Below are 18,622 nucleotides of genomic sequence, written 5' to 3' on the forward strand. Positions count from 1 at the left end.
AGGAAGGACACTGTTAGAAAGGCAGGTAGAGAGAAAACTGAATGTACTTTTTTTTTTTCAGCTAAATTAAGCAATTTATTTGTTAAATATTTTTGGAATTACGCTCATTGCTTTTTTTTTCCAAGAGTGAGATGATCAATGTCCATCTCATGTCTGTGCGTTAAAGGGATACTTTGTTCAACCAGCTTTGTATCATAATAATGTTGGTAGAATGTATAAATGAACTACGATAAACTTCCCTCCATATTAACAGTGCCCAGATCTCCCTCACAGGCCAGCAGAAACACCTCCAAGTCTAACACAACATTCGTCACTAGGAGGTTTGCTGCTGGCCCTAAGGCCTGTTGCTTGAACTACAGACTGTACGTCTGCATACGGACACAAGTATAGAAGCGGATCGAGGAAGACAGCAGCCCCTCTCTCTCTTTCTTAAACTCAGACTGAACCAAGACAGCCTCACGTCCAAAACGGACGCTCGGTCAGGTACTGACGCAAAAAGTCTCCTTTAGTGTCTCAGTCAAACGCAAGGAACTTTCAACTAATTACAACTAATTGTAATTACAGCCAGTCACGTACAACGTGACTGGTTGGGAGGCCTTGGCGTCACTTTTTTACGCTGTGGGTCATTATTCAACGTGCAGGGTAAAACCACTTAGTTAGGGCTAGGGAAAGATTGTGGGTGGGGTTAAAAATATACCTTTAAGTGATACGCGGGACAAGAACGGGACAGTTAGGGTTGGGAAAAGATTGTGGGTGGGATTACAAAATGTAGGCTACGTTTAAGTGACACGCGGGATATGAAAAGGACACGAAACCCCGGTCTTTTGGGTGAAAGCTTTGTGTTGTTTGACCCATCCATCGACCCCAACCTACCTGCTTACACAGATTTCGTTTTTTTTTTATACTACTAGCTACCATTGTCGCTCTTCATAGTACGTCATCTTGCAGCGCTGCAGTCGAGCTGCTGCTATGCCCGGTGCATCCCATACATCCCATAGGCAGCTAAGGGTTAACCCCAAACTCTGATTAAACTGTAAATTAGGCAGTGCTGATCAAATGTAAAGCAATATTATGTTACTCTCAGGGTTCCCAAGGCCATGGAAAACCTGAAAAAGTTATGGAATTAGTAAATTCCTTTAAGTTTTAGAACAGTCATGGAATGTTGTTGTGTGTAATGAGTGGGTCAGCGGACCGCTAACGTTAGACCCAGCGGCAGTGGGTCGGCGGACCGTTAACATTAGATCCAGCGGCAACTGGTCAGCAGACCTCTAGCGTTAGACCCAGCCCGCTGTTCAGCTCATTCTCTGTAACCGATGCAGCATAAAAGCACGGCGGAATAAATTAGGACATTGTTACAGTAATCTTCCGTGGATAACCTGTTAGGTAATGTAACATAACACCAAACTTATTTTCTGTACAGGAGCTGTTTACATAATGCAGCTCTTTTATGTGTTAATACTTGACACTTTCTAAAGTGTGGGTTAGGGTTAGGGTTAGGTGTGTGTGTGTGTGTGTGTGTGTGTGTGTGTGTGTGTGTGAGAGAGTGTGAGAGTAGTGTGGAAGACTGATGTTGCAGTCCAGAGGGGTGAGAGAGAGAGAGAGAGAGAGGACAGAGACAAGGATATAGCATCCATGAACAATGATGGCCATTAAACAAACTGTCCACTGCAGTAGGTCTCTCTCAGCCTTCCCCCTGCCCACACTCTCCAGCCCCCCCTCTCTTTCTCTCTCTGTACAGCATCCAGACTGGACGGCTGTATTTTCTTGTCCTGGGTGTCCTTATCCACCCTGGGCTCTCCTCCATTAGCTATATTATCTCCCCACTACAAGTGGGTCAGCAGATCAGCCATAGATTATCAGTCAGAGGGAGCAGGCGGGAGGGTGGGGATGCTGGGGAGATAGAGGGAGGAAAGATAAAGACGAGAAAGGCTAAGCGCAAGTGTGAGCAGAATATTTTAAAGATTTACAAGGATGCATTTGGATGTAAAACTGTGCCTGTATTGTTAACCAAAATTACAATAGAAAAGGGCATCCTGCAGCCTCTGTTGATTTGCCTTGGGTTCCCAAATGAAATCCTGCTTTCATGAGTCATTAGTGGGCAACCCTCTCCGTGCACAGAAAGTGAATACACACAACTGCTTGTAAATCTTTATTGCTGTGAGCACAGCGTAGTAATTAAAAATATCAACCTTTTCTCCTGTGGATTTTGCAGCTTGATAGTCAGATGCCACTGTTTAGAAAGATTTTAGAGTAAATCAAACTGAAACTGGGGGTTCACCGTTCCAGTGAGAATGACGCCCTCGCTTCCTACTTTGGTATTGTGATTACTGACAGGATTTGGAAAAAAGTAAATTATAATCTCTGCAAAGTACTGACATCACGTTTCAGGATTTGTGGCTATTGAGGCTTAGAGTTGAAGCCTGTAATTTACAAAATTGGCCTCTGCAGCTTCAGGAAAGAAAAGGACTACAGAATAGTTTTTTTTTTTTTAAATGTGCTTCCATTTCAGGCTTTGTAGTGTCTGTAGAAGCTAATAACACATGAGAATCATGGAAATCATCATGTCAATGTGTATTTTGTAAGCTTCTTTCTGTTTTTACACAGTATTTCACAGTAGAGAGCCCTTGCTTATGATTGGCTGGAGGATATACTACTCTCACTTAGCATCATCATGATATTAGATTATTATGAAAGCCGAAAAGACTAAGTAGTTTCAGTGGTTGTCTCATGTTGTAGTATTACTAACATTAAGGTTGACATTGATAGTTTAAAATGTATATTTGCTGAAACTGTCACTATGTCCTGACAGTTGACACTTGAGACAGATTATGGCATTTGCAACTTTCCACCATGTCCGAAGCCAAACAACCAATCAGAGCTGCACAGTCTAACGCAGTGTCAATGACTGCTCGTGAACTGCAGTCAAACAGGAATCAAGGTTCATGATTGCCTATTGCTCGCTTTAAATGTTTTCAGGAACATATCTTAATGAACTGCTTAGCTGTAAAATGAGAAAGTTTGTGACCAAGTCGAGCCAAAACCAACCACTGCCCACCGGCCTACGGGCCGGAGCAAGCTTTCCCATTTTAAAGCTAAACAGTACACTAAGGCAACATTTGCATTGCTAGTTTTTGGTTTTTAAGCCGAGTTTTGAGCCAAAAGCGAACTCCGTGCACACTAGTGTTTTTAGCTCCAGTAGAAGAACTAATCTCCGTTTAAACTAACACGCCCAAACTGCATATCTCATCAACTTTCTTGTATACCGGGCATGCACGTACCGGGGTAAACAGGAAGCAGAATGTATACTCTGCCCGTTGCTGGTGGTTGCCATGGTAACGTTAGTAGCTTAGTCTCAGAGAACGAGACGTCACGACCGATAAGTTGGAGTCAGTGTCGGTGTTGCTAAATGTCTCCGTTTGTGGCCATTGAGACTGCAACACAACCCTGCAGATTCCAAACCAAAAAGGGCTCTGAAGTGAAATGTCTCCGGTTTAGACGCTCTGTAATACCAGAGCAGTGCTAATGCGAGGTGTAAACGTAGAAAAAGGTATTCGTTTTTTAACCAAAACGTAGCAATGTAAATGTAGCCTAAGATATGTTTCTGAATAGGCAATGCATTGCAACAGAATCTTGATACATATAGTATTTGATCAGCGCTGCCTAGTGTTTAACAGTTTGACAGCAGTTCAGGAGGAGTCATTGGCGCTGCTTTAGAGACTCCTCGGCTCTGATTGGTTGTTTTCCTTATGCCATTAACAGCACCAGGAGGAGAAAGAGGAACATGAAAACAAGTTTTTTTATAATCTTTACCAATAGCTTTAAAGAGCACTTAGCTTAATCACAAGTTTGTGTTTTTTGAATGATTACAAGTGGCCAAGGTATTAGCGGGATACCAAGCTCTGCAGTTATCAAACAATAAGTAATAATTGTATTGTTTGATAAGAGAAAGAAAGTCCCTCAGGCACATTCACAAGGAAACTGGTTTGTTAAGTTTGATTATGTTTGACCTGGGAACATTTGGGACTATTTTATATGCAGACACAGTCACATTTTGCAAACATTTTGTGTTTACATAGTTTGCTAGAACCAAAATAATGACTTTCCTGGAGGGAATGATACTGTATTGAGCATATAACTTTATTGCTGTCATGTATTATTCAATGCGTGCTGCCTTTTCTGGTGTCTTATGTTTTTATTCGTTTTAAGCTAACTTACTCATTGCCAATCAGACTTTTAACAGAACATGGAAAAGGATGCAACCACGGGGTCTAGTAGTTAGATTTCCCCTGTGGACATGCCGACTCTGAAGTATCCATGAGCAACACACTTAATGCCAATGTAGGAGTGCGGTTCTGGAGCCAAGACCTTTGACTTTTCTGCTTGGGGCCAAGAAGAAGGAGAATTCCCTCACAGTGTGCAATTGTTGCAAGGGAAAGAGAGATATTCAGTAATCCGCCATGACTGTGAAGAAAAAGTTGGTTAACATTTGGGTTAGATAAGCAGCAGAGTGGGTTGATGGCAGAACGTGTTGCTGATGAAAGGCTTTCAATCTGATTCAGCATGAAAACACTCCATCTGTCTCTTCTCTGTGGTTTTTCCTCTCTCCACTTCTCCTTAATGATACTCAAGCACTCACTTTAATATTATCAGACTCTCATCATTAGCTGGTGTTCATGCAGTGACATGAATTGGACGTTTTGATTAAAGGAGACCTATTATGCGTTTCTGTCATTTCATGCCAATGTTACAATGTTGGATGTTGATGTTATACATGGCCGAAGCTTAAAATAATGAGGTGAACATATTTAACCCTTGTGTTTTACCCGGGTCACATTTGACCCGTTTTCAAAGTTTTTTTATAAAAGATATATGGGTTTCTTTCAACCAAATCTTAACTATTAGTCAAATAATTCATAATTTCTGCTTTTTTTTACCTCAAACATTAGGTATAATGTCATCTACATTAGGTTTCTTGAACATGATCTTTAACAAAAAAGTGTTGACATTGACAAAAACTTTTAAAAAAACGTCAAAAGCAATCGAAAAAAACGCCAAAACAAGTTCATTGTCAACTTTTACCCGAATTTTCATGGTCGATGGGAAGACAACGCGAGGGTTAAAGCTTTAGTGTGTAACTTATTGATATTAACGAACGTCCGTTACATTCAAGCCATTGATAAATGAGTTGCTACAAAGCTAATTAAGACTATCAGCTCCACACAACTCTCTCTGTATTTCTCAGCATGGCTGTGTTCAGGAGATTGTGGCGTCCGCCGACTTTCCCGCGCAGAAACTCGAGTGAAGATAATGACCTCTTCTGAAGAGTCCGTCATGTTCTTTTAATCCTCCGTGTCCTCCTTGGCTACTAGCAACTGCATGGAAGGGGGGGGTGGTGCGCGGTCATGGAAGGCTTGTATCATGTGGATGCGCCGACAGTGTTGTTGTCATTTCTTAGAATTCCTGATGGGGGTGACAGAAACTACGCACTACAGCTTTAAAGAAATGCCCATTCTGGTTTCAACTATTTGTTCTACTCTCGGCTCCGAGCCGATTTTATATATATGGTCATCTGCTCCAGGCAGGCACTACTGCAGTGTTTAGGCTACATACCCTGCCAGAAGCTACATGCTAAGTCGGGGAAAGCTGTAATCTCAACATCTGCAATGTTGTTAATTTCTCCCCAATTTAGGACAACATTACTGCTGGAACATTCGTCAGATTGTGTATTATTTGGTTTAGAAGCCTATATTGGCGATTTATGATTCAGCTATATATTCCGGACTGTACATAGGCAGACAGCAGAGCACAAGTGCGGAGACTCCGGAGATCTGGAAACGCTGACCAATCAGAGCAGACTGGGTTTTTTATCGGGAGGGGGGCTTAAAGAGACAGGCGCTCCAACAGAGCGTCTCAGGCGGAGGGTGAATGTGTGTTGTTACATAAAGGTATGAGTTATTTTTATGGAGCACACACTGTAGCAATTGCACTTCAACAATACTACACACACAAACACACACACAAAGAGCTATCCATCACTCACAATTAATTTGCTGATGGACACCTAGTGTGACAGCTTGTCACTGATGTGGAGGCGAATAGAATGCTAACAATGTTGTGTGACTAAAGGTCTTTTAGCAGAGAGGACAGATGACTGGTTAGTTCATAATGAGTGATAAGTGACAAGACCGATTATGAAGGAGGAATGTGCAGCTACAGTGGTAAAGCGGTATAGTCCAATAATCTAATAACAAAGCCATTACCTAATGTAATAATAACAGTGGGGATAAACAGGTGATGCAGCCCTTTGACTGTGGATCAATCAAATAACTGCTACCTAAATGCATTTCTCAATATTTATTATTATGACTCAATATTTCATGGATATGTGATTTCAATCCAGGATATCAGTGTGTTGTATGCAAATGTTTAATATGGTCAAAGAGCTCCAAGCACACTTCAAAATTTGATCATTCTTCTGTAAGAAGCAATCTTGACAAACAAATATATCTTTCTCACTATGGTTTGCACATTTCGGAATTACAGTAAAGCAGCAGTGGGTAGAATACAATGAAACGCCAACATTTGAAGTAGAGTGAAACCTCTCCCTCTCCCGTCTTTGTCACACAGGCAATGCATGTGCCAACCAGCCAATAGGAACGCTCTAAATCTCTCTCTCTCCCTCTCTCTCTCTCTCTCTGAAATGACCCGTGATTGACCAAAGTCTCCCGTCATGGCTTGATTATCTAACTATGACAACAGAGCCAAGAGGGGGTGCAGATTTTTCTCTCACATCCTGTGAATTAACAATATGCTAAAATATTATTATGGAATTTTTGGGCAACAATGCCAAAAATATAGTGCCTACCACAGCTTTAAAGGTCCCATATTATGCTCATTTTCAGGTTCATACTTGTAATTGGGGTTCTATTAGAACATGTTAACAAAAAAAAACATTATTTTTCTCATACTGTGTGTCTAAATAAACCTGTATTCACCCCTGTACCCTGTACTAGATACACAGAGTAGCCTATTAAGCTAGTGTTTGTTCTTTTTTGGCCCTTTTAAGGCAGATCTGCAAGTCCAGGGGTGTGGCTAAATGTTAGGGGGCGGCTCAGTAATCAAGTTTAGACCACATATTGTAAGTTTTATGTAAAACGGATGATGTTTTTCATATAAGGCTGACTTCTTGTTGCCAGCAGGGGGCGCTATGACTATGCTTCAGTATTGACATGTACAGTAGATGTCCTCAGGCCTGGACTTTTGTCAATCATGAGAAATTTCAGGCAGATTGGCCAAAGTACACTCGAGTTACAACAACTATCTCGTTCACCACTTAACGCTCAAAATATCTAATTTTTCACCAGTCCTGAAGCGTGTGCACATTTTGGTGAGTTTTCGATAGGCCCTTCGCCAGCCAACGTTAGTCGGCGCTTGGGCCCTAATGAGAGTAGATTTGCTACCCAAAATACTAAAATAATCTCTGTTATTTTTTGAGCTCTCAAATTGTCGAAAAAGGTGTTTTTCTTTCCAGCCTTGATTATGCTAGGCTAGCAATTTCTCCCTTCCTAACGCTATGCCACGCTAAACACATCTTTGACCTATGTCGGTATCAAATTCACATCAATCCTCTTACTCTGTGCAACAAACTATATAAATAGCCATGTAATTATCAGCCCTCTACGTGGAATGATTAATGGGTATAGCAGTGGATGTGTATCAAGTTAGTTTTACGCATATTTTGCCACCATGATACTGAAAACATCACGGGGTACCCAAAGCCATTTGTCAACTTGCTGTGCAGTGAGAATGCCCCAGCTCTCCTCATTAGTTATTCAGCAAAGGTATTTCCAACATTATTTAACAAATATTTTCTTCCCTGATAAAACAAACTCCATAGCCTCAAATCGAGCATGAAAACTGAGGCGACTCTATCAAAACGGGTCAATTCCATTTGTCTTTCCTCAGTCTATCCATCATGATTTGCTTTAAAATACAAAGATGGAAAACCGGCCAGGGAAATGATGAACAAATATACACTGGTGAGTTATCTTTTATATTTGTGTACTCTTGCCTTTTGGTCCAACTATCAGTCATCCATTCCTTCTCATCCATCTGTCAGATATAGGACTGGTGGCTACTTATATATAATGGTGCAGTAGCTGCAGGAAGACAGATGGGTGGACTGACCGAGATGGACAGATGGATAGATACAGACAGAAAGGCAGACAGATAAAGGTTAGGTGAGGACAGGGCGGGTTAAACATCGGACACTACATTCCTCAACTTCCTAGCATACTTTTCCTAGTACAGCTCTTTCTGGGTGGCATTGGGTCTCGTGTGTATGTGTGTTCCAAGCTACTGTTGTCTTTGTTGTGGAGGAGATGTAGCTGAAAAGCTGTGTGTATACCATCCTTCATGTGTCTGGCTGCTTTGGCACAAACACACACATTCACCCTCTGCGATAAGAGAGGACAAGCTAAGAAGCTAAACGCCCAGAGGAGTGTGTGTTTGTGTGCGTGTGTCCTTTGGTGCTTTTTATTGCATGACTTAAACAGTATGATTCTCATTATATTCTTCTGCGAGTTTGTCCTTGTAAGGATCTCTCCATATCAAGATATAAGAGTGTGTATGACAAGATGTAAAACAGTTTTTCATTCTTCGACTCCATCCCGCTGTGTAGATCTGCTCTGTGGGCGTCAGTTTGGGAATTCTCCTCACGCAAACTCCCTCCAGGGTTGGGCCTCCCCCAGTCCTCTCCGGCTTCTCATTTCTTAGTCCTCCTCCACCGGTTGCCCTTCCCTGTATCAGCATTGTCAACACTGGCACGGACTCTGACGAAAACAGTGCACGACTTCCTGTCGTTTCCATCGTTTGTTTGATACACACCATTTCTCCTCGGCTGTTTTCTTCATTCCAGATGAGGGGAGATGGGTCAGTTTTCACTGAGCACACTAAACTTCATCTGGCTCCCATCAGGGAAAGCAAGTGTTTTTGCATGGACTATTTTTCAACAGACATCATTCATCATCCGCTTTGAAGTTTGTTTATGCAACTCTGTCTGATGAAGAATGACCCTAATATTTGTATTATATTGCTCTGGGGATTTATAGCATGTCTATGACACTCAAACATGACTTTTCCCATTGGTATCCTGATAATGGTACAATACATTTCCCATAGGGGCTTTTACTATTCAGAACTGGAATCATGGTGAATTTATTGTATATTCTCCATCTCATACAGCCTGATAATCACACTGAATTGCCATGTTGCAGTCACATCATTTATCAGTCTGACATGGTGGGTATATAAGCCATTTTCTATTTGGAAGAGTTGTTATTTTGACCTAACTTATTTGTCTTGTTGACATCATGGAAGAGGTTAGCAGAAGTGGTTACTGGGAGATGGTAACACAATAGTTTGACATGATTCCAAATTTAATCATTTATTCCCATATCAACCGCAGTTGATTTGGAATTTGTTTTCGGTGCACACTAAACAACGATACATATAATCACATATTACACACAAAAACACGCCGCCACAATAACAATACAGTGACAACAAATAATAATATTGTAATAAATACAATAGTGGCTCATGCCCTTAAAGTGCATGTGCTCAGTTTTTTGCATTTAATGGTCCCATATTATGCTCATTTTCAGGTTCATACTTGGATTTTTACTTTACTGTTAATAGAAAATGTTTACATGCTTTAATGTTCAAAACACATTTTTATCATACGGTCTTTCTGAATATACCTGTATTCACCCTCTGTCTGAAATGCTCAGTTTTGGCACCTGTCTCTTTAAAGCTTGATTTATACTTTTGCGTAAAATCCACGGCGTTGCTACGTACGTAGGTACGTGGAGACACAAACCTACTCCGGACCCTACGCCGTAGCCTGACGTGCACCTTTCGAAAAATGTAACTACACGTCGCGGCGATGTACGTCGCTCGGTTGTGGCTTGGTAGCGTTGCATTTCCCCCGACTCACTTCCTGGTTCTCCTTCTCCATAAACAACATGAAATCAAGGAGAGGGTTAACTTTTCCTGCTACATTTTTCCCACCGATGTCAGAAAGCACACGGGAGACACTTTGTTTCTCTCACTATGACTCTAGAGTCGGTACTCGCTCCGAAGCTAATCGCCGTCACTCTCTCACTTTCTCCCTCGCTCTATCACCCACTCCCCACACACACACATGCCGGCTCAACGCACACACCAACGCGCAAGTATAAACATCAGGCCACTTCCGTAGGCTACGGTGAAAGCTCTGCGTGGAGCCTCCGCAGAACCGTAAATCAAGCTTTAGCCCCCCTTTCGAAAAAGCCCAGTCTGCTCTGCTTGGTCAGCTTTTCCGGGTCTTCTCCATCTGTCAGCTCTCTGAGTCTCTGGACCGTCATTGCAGCCAGGGAATGAAGGTAACGGCACTGTAGTGACATTTACTACCTATATATAGTATAGTTGTGACATCACAACTGTCCGTAAGTCCTGACGGCTTGTTTAAAGGCACAGTTTCTGAATACACAACTATATCTATAAAGTTGTGGCACCAACAACAGACTGAACTAAAAATAATGGACAAAGTTTCCAGGCCTGCAAAGTGAAGCCATTGTGGAAGTGCCTTAAACCTGCATTCTGTCACATTTCCAGCAGGGGATGACTCCACTGATTGCAAAAAGAAGTGTGTTTCTATAGAAGTCTTTGGGAAATGACCCTACCTCTCACTTGATTTATTACCTCAATAAACATTTTCATAATGAGTTTATCGTCTTACTCGCTACAGTAGTTTCAAGTCTTCTTTAAGACAGCATGATGGGCGCCCGGATAGCTAAGTTGGTAGAGCGGGCGCCCATGTATAGAGGTTTGCTCCTCGACGCAGCGGGCCTGGGTTTTACTCCGGCCTGCGGCCCTTTGCTGCATGTCATTCTCCCTCTCTCCCCTTTCATGTCTTCAGCTGTCCTGTCGAAATAAAGGCCTAAAATGCCCCATAAAATAATCTTAATTTTTGGGTGTTGTCTGTTTTATCTCAAACTTTTTCGCTCGTGCTGTGTGTTTTCACTTCATCAGAGATAATTGGAACATTTGAGTCGCATAAAATTGTCTTTTTCAGCGTTCTGCCAACCAAGCTAGCTAGCAACTAGTAGCATTAGCTTGTAACTTAATGGGAAAATGTGCTGATTTTCTGAACTGCTTTACATACGGATGAATGGTGGCAGTACCAGGTCGGCGTTTACCAGCAGGTACATTTCCACTGGATGACTCGCTTCAGAAGGGTGAAACATCTTTAGCGTTAAGCTTAGCGCAGCGCCAATGCAACCATAAACTCCAAAAGTTGCAAGTCACTCTTTCATAAAAGTGCCACTTGATTCCTTTTGACCTGAATGTCCACGGCGGCCATTACAGAACATTACACAGCTGCCGATGTTCCCAGGGACTACCAGATACCGTGTCTCAGCTGGTGATGGGATGGCGCTTTGCCGTTCTGTTAACTGTTTACTCATTTACCTTGTCTTTGTGGCTCACAGGCCATCTGTCAAGTTCAGGGTACTGTATGTGTGTGTGTGTGTGTGTGTGTGTGTGTGTGTGTGTGTGTGTGTGTGTGTGACAAACCAGAAAAAGCTCGTACTGGGACATCTCAAACACACACATTAATTAAGGGAGTTTCTTGCACTTCAGGTGACCAACAGGCACACACACACACACACACACACACACACACACACACACACACATAGACCGTCCGACATGTGTTGCAAATTTGTCCGACAGACAGACTTGGAGCCGGTGCGAGGAGGGAATTCCTTCATCTGCACGCCCCTTCAAGCTGCACATGTGCTCAGCATCTGCTCCACACACACACACACACACACACACACACACACACACGGAGAGAGAGTGAGTGGGAGACGAGATGACGATAAACTCTGATGAAGAAGAAAATAAATGTCAAGCATTCCACAGTTTCTCTTTGCTAGCGCTGTCCTTCTAACCTCCCATCACAGCCAGAAAGAGCCTCTAAAGAGCTGCTGGAGAGTGTTAAGAGTGTGCCGTCCCAAGGTTACAAGCGGACTTGATCTGATGCTGCTCTTTTATGTACCGTGGACGCCATATTATCTTCTCAATGACGAGTGATTCACCCGCTCTTGACGTCTTCCAAAAGATGTATGCTGTCCGCGCCTTTGAAGGTTGATTGTGCGAGGGTGCATGTGAATATATGAGTGTTTCTCAGGCATGCAAACATTGCGTGTAGGCTGCGCTTCATATACAAGCACAAACACACACACTGCAGTTTAAGTGTTTTTCTAACTTGCTGGTCCATTAGCTGCATTTGGAATGAAAGCATATTGTTTGCCAGAACACATGTACTGCAGCCATCGCTAAAGGCAAGAATGTAAATGGGATTCAGGACATTAGAGGATTAATTACCACTTGAGAGAGTGGGAAAGCATGTAATACATGCAATATATAATTGGCTACATAATATTGCCTTTACATTTTCTGTTTTTTTATTCCCAGATGATAAAGCAGGCTCTGCAGTGTGAGCTGTGATAGCAATTACAGTATTTGTGTTTTGTTATCGCTGTACTTACACATCTTTCTCTCCACATGTTGCAGGATGTTGGAGTACTCCCTCAACTTGCAGAACGTCAGTTTTTCAGCGGTGAGGACGGTTCGCGTGCTGAGACCTCTGAGAGCCATCAACCGAGTGCCAAGTGAGTGCAGACCTAACTGGCCTCTCACACAGCTCCTTAACCAGACTCTGGATCCCAGAACACTCACAAAATCACAACACTTGTGGCTTCCTCTGGAGACAAATGCATTTCTTTGATCGTAAACTAAAGCCAGGCTGCTAAAGATGGCTGACCATTGCCTTACGCCAGTGTGAGAAGTCGCGCATTGCCAGATCTCCACAGCGCTGTGGAGGAAGATTTGGCTGCACCCCAGATGCATTCTGTAACAAGAGAATAAAATGCTCTGAGTTGTTTGCATTTCTTTTAACCTTTCACAATCGTCTTCGGACACAGCGACAATGGCTCTGCAAAAGGAACTTGTTTTGGTGGAACATTTGCACCGTGCAGATGCCACATACAATATTAAATGAAGATAACTGTTCACACTGTACAGTCACTTGAGCTATACAAATTAGCTGGACACATGGTTACGTAATTTGCTCGTACCAGTGTATCGCCGTGTGTACTTCGTCCATAGCAATCCCACCAATCAGTCCCAGAATGTCCCAGGTACAGAGTAAATGGCATAAACATATGCTTTATAAATCTTTACAATCATTCAACCAAAGAACCAAGCAGGGCTGCCTTGTTGCACGATCCAATTTCTCTTCAAAACTTTCCATTTTCAGTGTGCAGCTTGCTAGCTCGAAGTTTGAGAACAGCAACACACAGAGAGCGTAATGAGGGAGGAAATATACTTCCATTGATCCAGACTACATCGTGAGCGACGTCAGTACAAGTTTGGGGGATAACAAAGACAATCTGGTAGTGTGTGGGGCCCAGATGTTTAATCTCTTACTCTGCACAACAAATGCAAATGTTTGGTGTGTAAGATTTAAATCTGATCCAGTCTTGATGTCTTCCTATAGTGTAAGCCACTTAGCTGGCAGCCTTAATGGTTCAAAATTGCTTTGTTTTCATCATTAAAATGGACAAAGGCTTATATAGTCATCCGACATCATATTATTTTGGATAGTGGATCAAAGGACAGGAGTTGCCCGAGCTAATGTTGTGCTACACACTCAATCTGGACTGAATTGCATTTTAATCCGGAGCAGACCACTTATTACACAATGTGAGGATATATTTTCTGGTATGTGAGCATTGGTAGTGTGATGGAACTTAACCACATAGTTATTAGTGGTTGTACGCGTACAGTGTGTGACATTGGTTGCAGACTGCAAGACTGCTTCACTGTGTGTGTGTCCGTGCCCCTTGTCAGTATCCGTATATGTGCATCCACTTTGGCCCAATCACAAGACATAATAGCAATGTTTCCATTCACATATTTTGGGGGCATTTTGAAGTATTGCATTAGAAAAGCTGTAGGAAAGTTGAAAACGGCAGAATCTGATACAACTTCCTCAAAACCATGTTGAAATGCCTTTGCTGAATAAGTTCTTACGTAGCAAACATTTAACTGACATGACTGACCAGCTGTTTACACTGTCGGCGTCTTCCCGGAGATTAGCCTACATTTATTTAGCTTCGTCTCTGGACAGAAACATGGCCAATACTAGCTAACATGAATGAACAATTAAGACTTGCCCAATTGAACAAAATTCCTGGAGACCTCTCGCTATTTTTCTATCAGAGACGGGTAAAATGGTCAAAGCGACTTGTTTTGTTTTCAGTTAGCAGCCCCTACTTCTTCTACTCTGTTAAGAACAGGTGTGGGTAAAAACGTTTTGACCAAAAACTCTTTTTTTCCATCTGTGAAAACAGGTGAATAATATTACCTGCCAAACCTTTTTTTGTGAAACTTTGAAAAATGATCCCTGGAAAAACTTTGGTTGGACCTGTTCTTGGTTCCTAAAGCCTATACGAAAAAAAAAAAAAATAGATCAGACATAGAAACTACATCACTAGAAAAAAAGATCTCACTACTTTCCTCTCAGGGCTTCCGTATTCACCTATACGACACGGTATTGAAAAAAAGTCTTATTGTCAGAAGCTCACTGTCTTTACACTTTGTTCAACGTTAAATAAAATACTTGCCTCAGTTTATTAGCCAAAAAGATCTTGTGAACTGGCAAAACCAACACAGTGACAGGTGGCGTTAAAAAACTGACGAAAATCTTTTAAACTGACCTTTGTCGATCTGAAATGAAGACAGATTCAGCAACTGTATGGCCTATTTCTCGCTTAAAATGTTTTCAGAAACAAGTTTCAGTGAACTATTTTCGCAAAATACGAGATTGTATTTTGAACAAGCCACCATTATTATCAGCTGGAGATACACAGACGCGCAGAACTTACGCTCAAGATGGCGTTGCTTCGGTGTGTTCTGAGGCACTTTTTGGACCTAGGGGACCCGACTGATCAGTCCGACTGCCTTTTCTGCCGACGGTCGGCCGTCATGTTGGAGTGTCAGAGGGCTTTAAATATCAGAGTATTAACATCATATTCAGACATTCACATCTTGCCATGAAAGAGCCCATATTTGTATCCTTACATACTAAGTCAGTGCAGAAATTAAAACAGAAGTCACAGTTTTTACATTCATAAAGGCTTATCTAAAAGCTGAAACTTTGTAATAAGTTATCACAATGACCAGTCATATCTTGCTTCTAATGATTAATCGGGCTTGGTTGCAGGAAATTTAGCTGTATGAATTTACCTTATCTTAACATATTGGACTTCCGCTCCGCTGTCGTGCTACTTTATATAACTGGTGATCATGCAGGTGGATTGAATTCCTACACAGCAGTGGAATGTAGGTCATGGACAAGCCGATCCACAGTTGGTATGCTGCTTAGACTGTGTCTCTGTGTTTTGGCTTTCCCCAGCCAGACATCTTTGGACTCAGACAGATTTATATGCAATTTCCCAACTGCACGATTCGTACGAAAGGACTGCAGTGCATAGCTACACTCGCATACGAGGACTATCACTCACTCCCTCATTGCGACGCAAACACACAACTCCCTGATTCACTAGCTCCATCTGTCATCCTCCCTCTCCCTTTCTTCTATACACTCACATATTATCCAACACCACCCCCCAAAAAAAGTTCCATATTCCACTCCCCTTATCTTCCATCAGTCTCCATTAGAGTTTAATTAGCACAGATTGAATTTTCCAGTGCACACATTGTTTAAATAAATCATAACCATTTTTATACCCACCCAGCAGTCCATTCTGTGTGTTCATTCTCACCTCCACCACCTGCATTGCTTTCATTTAAATACACACCGTAATTATGTCATTAGCTCCCTCCCTCAACAACTCAGAGAAGATTGCAGGCAAACTGAGCAATGATCCCATGGGTGTGTGTGTGTGTGTGTGTGTGTGTGTGTGTGTGTGTGTGTGTGCGTGCATGTGTGTTGACATTAGGGCTGCTAGATTATGGAAACAATCATAATCACGATTATTTGGGTCAATATTGAAATCACGATTATTTAACACGATTACTGATTGACTTTTGGAAAGACGTCGCGATTATTGAACTTCAGCAGATCAGATCAACAGCGAAAACACCTAGTACTGTGAAATTTCCCTTAATACTTTTCCCATTTGAACACTTTATTTTTCACTCAGAACACAAGGCAAAATAGAAAATATAGAATAATAAGAGTTTACTTGCAAAACATAACGTGCAAAATTATCGTTTTTCTCGAATTATTTTGTTTTTGTGGTCATTAGGAGCCAAAATCGTAATCGCGATTCAAATTTGGTTAATTGCACAGCCCTGGTGTACATGCAGCGTACACCCCCGCGTGGGTGCATGAATGGGACATCAACCTCCTATCACTCTACTGATGACACTCCCAAACCTCTTCTGGAATCTCACCCTCTTGTCAATCAAGGCTGTCTTAGGGCTCCAGCGCTGCTCATTAGGCCACACACACACACACACACACACACACACACACACACACACACACACACACACACACACACACTTACAGAGCACACAGACTCGCTCATTAGACCATTCCTCATCCTAATCACAGGACTAATAGCGGGCGTTAATGTGTGGATGATTTGGTCTGGTTCTGGCCCTGCGGCGAAAATGTCATTGGGTAGGGTGGTGGTGGTGGTGGTGGAGGGGGGGTCCCAAAATGGCCCCCCTTCATCTCTTCACCAGCCTAATCAAGTCCTGCAGAGAAACTTGCAGCATTCGTCATGACTCTGGATGGGGATGCTTATCGCGGAGCTATTTTATTAGCTATTATATTGAGGTTTAAGGCTTATTTTGAGGCACACTCAACTGAACTTGAATACACAGGTGCTCTAGTTCTTGGATGCTTTGAATTCATTTCCTACACTGGATTCATTGCACTGATTTTTTTCTTTTTTTTAACCTCTTCCATTATTAAGCAGTTGTTGGATTAAGGCGAAGAGAGGGAAAAGCTACAGTATGCCCTTTTAAATTTTGGCAAGGAATTTGACCTGCGTAATTGCCGCAGCGACATTACAAAAGAGGTACAGAATAGGGAGGACATAGATGTTTCAAAATACAATGTGACAAGATCACAAAATCACAGTTGTATCAGTGCAGCAGCGGTGAGTCATACTTTTAGTACAGTTGCCCTACATTACACACATAGAGATAGATTTATCTAGGATCTTTCGGTGCTTGTAATTTCCACAGAGTTCCTCTGTGCTCATAGGTTCACATATATCCAATTATATCTTAAAACAATTGGCACCTGTCCATATGTACATTGTGGCTGCTGGTGGGAGTGGGCGGTCCAAAAATAGACAGCGGGTTCCGGGATTTAGCAGCGCTGCTCCTGATCAGTGCTGTAACCGGCTGTTAATAGGTTCGCCTAACTAGGTTTTATAAGAAAAAATAATAAGCGCACACGGAGCTTCCAGTTGAACAACTGCCAAAACTCTTCCTTCCTGGGGCTCTCGGCCCCGCCCCTTTCTCCTGTGTCAACCTGAGGGATCCAATCAAATCTGTTACAGTGCATTAAAATCATAGACATAATATTAGTGGACATAGCATCCGTGATGTTACCCATTGGTGTGTGGGCTGCCATTTTAATGCCTCAAGTTTGGCAAATACGAGCATCTCCATCTTAGTTTTTTGTAACCGGATGTGACGATTTTTGACGAGAGGTTTTGAGCGAGGCAGGATGACGCGGCCAAGCCAGTGTTGTTTATGAGTTAAATGGCGCGTCGCTAAGCTAAACGCTAAAGAGGGAAAGTCACAAATTTTCTCTTCTGAAGCAAGTCATCCAGTGGAGATTTACTGGCTGGTAAACGTGGAACTCCGGATACTGGCGCCATTCATCTGCATGTACGGCAGACAAGGACGGCAGTAGCTATAGGCAGGGGTGGGATCAGCCCACCCAAACGTGTGACTTACCCACCCAATCAAAAGTTAAGAAAATGTGTTCAGCAAATGGCACAGATAATACCATCACCGTTTCTAACTTCTGATTGGGTGGGCAGCCTAAAGCTCGCCCCTACAGTCGCCCATTGCCCACCCTCTTTTCGTTGTGTTCGGCTTTCGTGGTCAATGCAGCTTTAAAGCTTTAGTGGGTAACTTTTTTATATTAATGAACGTCCGTTACATTCAAGCCATTGCCAAATGAGTTGATACAAAGTTAATTAAGACTATCAGCTCCACAAAACTCTCAGTATGGCCAAGTTCAGAAACCGGTGTCGTCCGGCGACGGCGCAAAAAAATCAAGTGAAGATAATTACCTCTTCTGAAGAGTCCATCATGTTTTTTTAATCCTCTGTGTCCTCCTTGGAAACTATAGCAACTGTGTGGAGGAGCGGTGGGCATGGTGGCGCAATCACGTAAGGCTTGTATCATGTGGATGCGCTGTAGGTTTTGTTTTCATTACTTAGAATTCCTCATGGGTGGAGACAGAAACTACGCACTATAGCTTGAAGCTAATAATAATGGATGTGCTCTGCTGCAG

At 42.4% G+C, this 18,622-nt stretch overlaps 1 protein-coding gene across 1 annotated transcript in view; it reads left to right on the forward strand.

Moving 5' to 3' along the window:
- The window catches only part of cacna1g (calcium channel, voltage-dependent, T type, alpha 1G subunit), a 242,460-nt gene that overhangs the window by 37,042 nt on the left and 186,796 nt on the right, over positions 1 to 18,622 (forward strand). Inside the window, exon 3 of the mRNA XM_078279988.1 lies at positions 12,622 to 12,719. Within this exon, the coding sequence (XP_078136114.1) occupies positions 12,622 to 12,719 (98 nt within the window). The remainder of the gene's footprint in view (positions 1 to 12,621; positions 12,720 to 18,622) is intronic.

This window comes from Sander vitreus, chromosome 21 (genome assembly GCF_031162955.1).
Source record: "Sander vitreus isolate 19-12246 chromosome 21, sanVit1, whole genome shotgun sequence".
Lineage (NCBI taxonomy): Eukaryota > Metazoa > Chordata > Actinopteri > Perciformes > Percidae > Sander > Sander vitreus.